This window comes from Triticum aestivum, chromosome 4D, assembly GCF_018294505.1.
Source record: "Triticum aestivum cultivar Chinese Spring chromosome 4D, IWGSC CS RefSeq v2.1, whole genome shotgun sequence".
Taxonomy (NCBI): Eukaryota; Viridiplantae; Streptophyta; class Magnoliopsida; order Poales; family Poaceae; genus Triticum; species Triticum aestivum.
This window is the reverse complement of record NC_057805.1, coordinates 56,045,081-56,053,009: the sequence shown is the minus strand read 5'-3', so window position 1 is coordinate 56,053,009 and position 7,929 is coordinate 56,045,081. Positions and strand designations below refer to the sequence as shown.

General features: G+C 44.9%; 1 protein-coding gene across 1 annotated transcript in view; it reads right to left on the bottom strand.

The window, feature by feature from the left end:
* LOC123096664 (F-box protein SKIP16) overlaps nucleotides 1–3,477 on the bottom strand; it is a 7,076-nt gene extending 3,599 nt beyond the window's left edge. Inside the window, exons 1-2 of the mRNA XM_044518424.1 lie at nucleotides 3,451–3,477; nucleotides 601–993 (exon numbers count right to left, since the gene is read on the bottom strand). Coding sequence (XP_044374359.1) covers nucleotides 601–993; nucleotides 3,451–3,477 — 420 coding nt within the window. The remainder of the gene's footprint in view (nucleotides 1–600; nucleotides 994–3,450) is intronic.
* Between the last annotated feature and the right edge of the window lie 4,452 nt (nucleotides 3,478–7,929).

The window sequence follows — 7,929 nt, the reverse complement described above, 5'->3', positions numbered from 1 at the left end:
AGTACTACCAATTTTAGAAAATTTCCCTTACCTTTGTACTAGTTAGTCAGGGTCCTATCTATGTAAACAGTGAGATGATAAAAACTAGTTCTACAGAGACACCTCACTCTACTTTTGACACACCTAACCTTAATTATCTACAAAATCACAGGTAATTGCTTGGTACTATGTGTTTCTGATTTATCATCTGTTTGGTGATGGTCATAACTAATGGGCTAAGATCAGGAAATTCAAGAATGAGACATTGATCAGAATACAGACACCAAGAAGGACTGAGCAGGGGTAAAGGCCCCCACTTCTAATCCTAATTTGCAACTCCGTAAGTTATTTTACGTTTGCAATGAAAACACGGTAGTTCTTTGAATTCACAGTAGGACCGCCCTCACCCAAACCTTCTGCTAGGTCCGCCATTGCCAAGCTGACAACCCGCACCAAAGAATTCACAACAGTAACAGTACAAGTAAGAAAAGCATCCAAAGTTCCACACGCCACGAACTCCATCACGAAGAGGCAGATCGTATATCGACTGCTTCTTAATTCTTGTGTTTGGGCAAGGGTTAGTTACGGGAAAGGAAGGAGGAGATCAAGGCGGCACCAGACCTTGAAGGAGGGGAGCGGGCGGTCCTCGGGGTCGAGGGGCGCGTCGAGGCCGAGGTCTCGGGCGCAGAAGCTGCGCCAGACGGCGTCCTCGGCCACGGCGGCGCGCAGGTGCGTGCTGGCGCAGGCGAGCGCGGCCGCGGGGCGCGCGCCGGCCTTGGCGATGATGATGTCGAGGGCGAGCCCCTCCATGCTCTCCAAGCCCGCCGGCGCCGCGGGTCCCGTCGGCGGCGAAGCCATCAGCGTGGCGCGGTGGGATTTTGGCGGTGTCAGACTAGGGGGGCGGTGGAGAGGGAGGGAGGGAGGGAGACACGGAGATGCTGACTGCTGAACGAGGAGAGAAATAAAGTGGTGAAAGCAGCAGGTTGTTATTGGGGCAATGGGTTTAGAATATCTCTAAAAAAATGGGTTTTGAATGTATGGAATTTCGGCCAAATGATATTTAATGTAAAAAACGCTCTTATATTATGGGACGGAAGCAAAGGTGAAAGCAAATGGAGGAGGGAGGAAGAGCGTGCGACAGCAGTTCTAAATCGAGAGGGGAAGCCGAAGAGTCGGTGGACGGTTGTCAGTTTGCCACGGTACACGAAGAGGCGCCCCGGCCTACACGTCCTTTCGGAAATTGTATAAAAGGACTCGCCGTCGTCTCACTGACATGTTGGAACGGGACCACATGTCAACGAAACATGATGTGTAATTTCTCGTGCAAAATGCGATCTGGCCGCGTTGGCCCGAGGTGCCGCATTAGTTATCGACCTTTATTTTTTTTAACATACAATCTGAGTGGATAGCTTCTGTGGTCATCACACGTGAGCGGATATATAGGTGGGCTAGGTGGGCAGGCGGCAACAATCTAAGTGCTAAAAGAGTTGATCCAATGCTTGGTTTTGTTTGGATTTTCCAACTATGACCATTGGATAGAGTGAATCAATGGTTGTTCAAAGTTATTCTCATACTATAGAATGGTATAGGAACGTGGAGAGATTTGGTTGTCGCTGAATAATATAAAATGTTATGAGTGCAGACGCTCCACCCCGAGGTTTGTTGCTCCTTCTCGGTCGTCGGAAATCTATATTCTTCCACTCTTTCGTTTAAGATATGAGCTTTGTTCATCCTTTTGCCGACACGCGGGACATCTATATGCCTCCATTTTAAAAATCATACTATATGCCTCCATGACACGCAGGACATCTAGCATCAAGGTGGCGTGTCATGCAAGAATGGAGATATGCAGTGCGTAAGTGAGTCGTGCACTTCGATGGCACCTAGTACTACGCAATATTTTTTCTCCTCAATGGCACGTGAATAGTGCACGTACTCAATGAGAGAGCACGGGATGGTAGCCATGGACATGGTCGGCCCTTTTTGAAGAGAGTACTAATAAATACGTAACTTTGATGTGTCCCATCAACTCGCAGAACGACGAAAAGCTTGCTTACTACGCCTTCTCCCTCGCCAACGCGTGTGCGGTGGCTCGCAGCACGAGGAGAAACTTTTGCTTACAAGCGCTGGACGTGCAGCAGTTCATTTGGTGTCAGATTGCCAGAAGTACTACTGTAGTATCATCATTATTGTTCGACTTCCGGAAGAGGAGAAGAGCCAAGCGCAAGGTCACCTACTAATCTAGTACAGTACTACTATAGCCAAAGCTGGTCCACCTTTTTAGAGCATGGTTAATTAATATAGGCGGCTCTTGCAGCGGCACATCATTTAGAGCAAGTACTCTCTTCGTAGGATCAAAGGAAGTGAAACAAAAGTTGGAGTGGATGCTAGATTGCCAATTAAAACATGATTACATAGGGGGGAAAATCCTATAGCATTCTATCCTATGAATCAAACGACCAATGTAGGAAAATTATGAGGGGGGTCTCTCCAACAATGTTCCTCGGCTCGCACGTAGCATCACGGTGGTCGAACTTGGAGTCATTCATCTGGTACACGTGGCATCTCAGATCTGGACACAAGGTGACGCGACCTCTCACTTCCTCCGCCATTTGAAGCGGCGCGCCGGTGGAGGACTAGCATACTCCAATATTAGGTTGGCTCTATGTGATGTGGCAACTTCATATACTAACTGGATGCTGGCTATACTACGGTACTCACACTCCAAGAAGTGACTCGAAAACCATTCATAAATTGAGTCTATGACACGCATTTGCAAATGTACCGTTCATTACATACAACGACAACGATGATACATGTTGGATTATAGATTATTTCCAACAAAACATTCTAGTAAATACTAAAGTTTTCATCACACAACAAATAACAAGCAATGAAATGAACTTCAACTCAACCAATCCTTGGCGTTGGGAATGCTTGCTTTGAACCATAGGTGCTCTGGGAAGGGCCAGCTATTGTCAATATCGAGAGCAACGCAGGACTGATCATCCAGGCTGAAGCGGCATATATCAGGAGCAGGGTAGGAAACCACCGCAATGTCCGAGGTATAGATTTGCTTCTCATAAATGATAGTAACATTGTGTCAATAGCAACTGGATCGCCTTTAACCATCAGTGGATAGTTTGGTCCAAGGTAGGCCTGGGCATTCGGTATAAACCGAAATATCGGTTTCTATTGTTCTATGTTTTAGTAAATTCGATTTCCAAAGTTGAAAACCGAAAATGCATCTTAAAATAGCTAACCGAAAGTTTGGTTAACCGAGTTTTCGGTTTGGTATCCGGTTTATACTGTATTAACTGAATATGCCAAAAGAATTTGAGCTGCGTGCCTGGCACCCATCCTCGTGCGCTCTTATATAGCCAATCTATCCAACTGCTTGCGTGTAGCCGGTCGAGGTGGTACTAAACAACAACGGGCAGCGCCTCGTGGTTTCTGTAGGTACGCACGTACAAGCACATTACGGCCATACAGCCTCATCACACTAGAAAAAGAAGCCCACAACGGCTTCTCTGCTTGGGCCTTGCATGCAATTTTTTTTGCAATAAAATATCACCCCCGATGGACTGACTGCATGCACTCCTTGTCTCGATAAGTAAAAGTTGCATGTGCTTCTGTTGCATGCAGTCACGCATTGATCTAGCGCGTGATATTTTATTCTGGCGGCGCGGGAGAGCAAGCTGATTTGACTATTTGTTCAACACCTTCATGTATGCTCGGTTTTTTATTCGGTTAACCTGGGTACTACCGAACCGAGAAAAATTAGTTCGGTTAGCATGTGTGAAAACCGAATTTTTCTGTACTAGCTCAAAAAACCGAAATTTCGGTTTATTTGGTTTCGGCATCGGTTCGGTCTTCGGTTAATCGGTTTTTATGCCCACCCCTAGTCTAAGGAAGAGCGAGTTCTCTCCAAGACTATCAATACTGTACCAGGGAGAAGGTGTTGGCGCTAGCACACTAGTATCCATCTCGAATACCCTGCAACGAGTGTTGGAATAGGTCCGGAGAGGGCGACCATGGGAGACAACACGTGCTCCCTCAGTAGTAACAATCTCAGTGCACTGTATATAGACAAGAAGAGGTGATCCATCGAAATTAGTTGCCAGCCGCCACTGAGTATATAAGTCCTGCTCGTCCTCATGATCGTGATCATCACCATCGTCATCTCCCCCTTGGTTATAATTTTTTTTCAAGTATAGGTGGTGGAATGTTCACAGGACCTTGGAAACACAAGAAGAAGGTTAATTAGTAAAGGGAAACTTGCTAACCCGCATGCATGTGGATGAAATAATTATAATTACGGTGGAAGACAAACGTACTGAAACTACGAGGATCCCATGCAAAAACAGTGCCACGAGTTGTGGAAGCAAACACAAGATCCTCGTATTCAATTGAATCATAGTACTCATCATCCGTGTACAGAAACTGATTTTTTGAGCAATATCCATGGACGAACCGTGGAATCAGTAACGACGGCAACAAGCTTGTCGAAGATAGCAACAACTTCATGTTCTTGTAATTCCAAGAGCGGTTGGGAACTCGACAAATTGCTATCTTCCGTAGACGACAGCCACCATGATCGTATTTGAACGTACGTAGATCATTTGTGTGCTCAACCTCAGGGCACTCTGAGATTTTTGAAAGTGGAATCCGCTGAAGAGTGTACACATTCACAAGTTCCCACTCGCAATTGTACCCAATATAAACAACCCAATCTCCATTTGCGCCAGCCCAGGCCTTACCCTTAAGCGATGGCATCTTGACATCACACGTATCATTATCAAGCGACATCAACTTGCATAAGGTGAGGCCTCCGTCGTCCGCGCCCATGCGAACAGTCTTATAGCGAAGAAGATAAGGGAGATCAAACCGCTCCTGGACCCTTGGGTTCCTTGTAATGATGTTATTAGTTGAGTCGAGAATGGTTTGAACGAACCTGCCATGCTAGCCGAGGTGATGACGTCGCACCGATCAATGAGTTCCCCCACCATGTCATCTTTCAAATCGGGGCAAGAATACCGGGGTCGTTTCCGGCTTGTTCCCTCCATGGAGAAGACGATCGAACAATGGCAGAAGGAAGGGTGAAGACAAATGGAGGAGGGAGGAAGAGCGTGCGACAGCAGTTCCAAATCGAGAGGGAAAGGCGAAGAGTCGGTGGACGGTTGCCAGTTTGCCACGTTACACGAAGAGGCGCCCCAGCCTACACGTCCTTTCGAAAATTGTACAAAAGGACTCGTCGTCGTCTCACTGACATGTTGGAACGGGACCACATGTCAACGAAACATGGTGTGTAATTTCTCGTGCAAAATACGATCTGGCCGCGTTGGCCCGAAGTGCCGCATTATTTCTCGACTTTATTTTTTTAATGGCATGCCGTTCAGTTTTGAGGCACGACTAACTCGTACTATTTGCCTCACTAGTACTAGTAGTATAAACTACTCTACCACTACTCCACCTCTAGTACTAGTAGTATAAAAAAGATATATAGGCTGGATCTTCAGAGCTTTCTTGCTAAGGGCTGCCCACTTGCTTCTCATACTATCACCCTCTCTCCAGATCTAAAAAAGATGGCCTCTCTCTCCCTCCTCACCGGTGGTCATAGATCCGCCGGGGAAGAAAAGGACGTGCAGTGTTGACGCACTCGTCGTCGGCGAGCGAGGTCACGTACTGACGACAAGGCCGTCCTCTCAGACCTAGCGCCCGCGCGGGATGGCCTCCGTCCCCAAGCTTGCTGCCGTAGTGCGTGCGGAGGATGACGACCACGAGCGAAGCCACTTCCCGCCGACCCTCAGGTATGCTACCTCTTTTCGAACCATACCCTTGTTCTATTGCCCCATCTGCCACGTCGCTGCATGTGGATCTTTTTCCACTCCACCATCTTCCCAATTTGTTATCCTGTGCTCTGCTGGTCACGCAGACGAAAACCGTAATTTGCACTATTAAAGGAAACCCTACTTCATGCAGACTAATCCATGTCTGGGTTGAATAAGGAAAGGAAGGGAGACTGTACTGTTCAAGAGAGTGGCATCGAACCCGCATCTAGGTTGAAAAGGGGAAAATCAGTAGCTAAGGAACGAGTCTCATGTCTCTTGGTTGAAGAAGGGTAGAAAGGCATGACACAATAGAGAATGACCAGGTCGACCGGTTTGTTGTCCTCACATAGGAAAAAGGTGGCTAAAGAGAACAAAAATGGGACATAATCCACATATGCTGCCTGGATATTTGTTGCTCTCGGCAACCATACCTCCCTCACCACTCTATGCGTCCGTGGAGGTACATCGTACTGGTGCGCTCACTGTTCGAATGGGCCTCCCATGCTCTTATTGTCACTTTTTTGCTGTTAGTATAATGCCAGCAGTCAAGTCAAGCAATGCTATTGCTAAAGTGATGCCACATTTAACTAATGCCGCACTCAGTCTAATGCCGCCGATAAATTTAAGCAATGCCATTTAATGTCACTAGATTATTTCAGGGTTAGCTGTTGATTGTGGATGTATTAAAGATTTTTCAGCTAAGGCATTCTAATGTTGTTGCACAGCCAGTATACCAACGATGAAATTGTTACTACCTTCAGATTTTTGCACTGTTAATGCTTATAGATTACATACCTCACTTTCATGAGATAAGTTAATTTTTTTGTACAGTGTCACCAAAATGCCAAGGCGCTGATGTCATTTTATTTTGGTTAAACTGCACAAAAAATTATGAAGACCAGAGGAAAGGTCAAGAGTGGGCACCTCCTCCTCCGGCTGTTCTCTTGATTCGTTCAATCAAGTTTTTATGTTTGATCGATTATCAAGATTGGGATAGCAATTTTTAAGGTCCCCCGAGTTCGAAATGATATTTACCTTGGAGGTACATGGTTTGCAATTTTTTTATACTATCATTAATTAATAATGCTAGTTACCTTCAGACTTTTGTATTTGGTTTAATGCTCATGCACAGCTAGTATACCAATGCTGAAACTTGTTACCTTTACATTTTGTATTGTTAATTCTTATAAAAATCTTCCAGTGCTAGAGTTTATTGAAATCTGTTCGGTAAAACCATTGTACTGTACCCTGTAATAAAATAACTACTCTACTATTGCACTAGCCACTGGATTAGTGTATATTTGTAGTATTCGAATGGTGTTGCATTAGCGTATGGACATAAATAAAGTGTGGCAAGCTTTCCCAGATATGTGCTCAAGAAAACTACTACCTATTTTTCTAAATACTAGACGTTTGGGTACTTTAAATTGAACCGTGAAAACGTCTTATATTAAGGAACAGAGGGTGTAGAGTTCACTCAAATTATCCCGGTAAAGCTAGTCACATCTTTGTTAAAATTAATGTTCATTATGTTATCGGAGAAGGTCTGTATGTTTGTCTCTAATGCCTGTCGACTACATACCTGACATCCTGATGTAATGTTAAGTCATTTCCTTTTGTACAGTGTCACTGAATTGTCAAGGCGGTGATGGCATTTTATTTTAGTTGAATTGCACAAAATATGCTTAAAAGAAGAGGAAAGGTCAGGAATCGATCATTCTTTCAGAAAGAACTATATATGCCTTTCTGACATCGGCCGTTGTTGCCTTATTTATTCCTTCAAACAGGTGGTTAGAAACAATCTTGCTACCTTTTCCCATTAAGAAATTGGAATGCTTATATTTCTGAGTCTATGCTTCAACTAGTGCCACTTTTATAGTAATCACACTTCCAATATCTATGCAAACAGGGATGCTCGATTTTAGTGGAACTGCACAAAAAGTCCAACTGGTTCAACATTAGGAGCATGTTTTCTTCCAAACCTTTATATCCAATTGGTGGCACTATGAGTTGTTCATTACGAAGGTACATGGTTTGCTACTATCTTGCTACTCTTTTTGTACTGTCATTAGATAGTAACTAGTGGTTTGCATGTGAATTTATTGGCAGGGTGGACCTA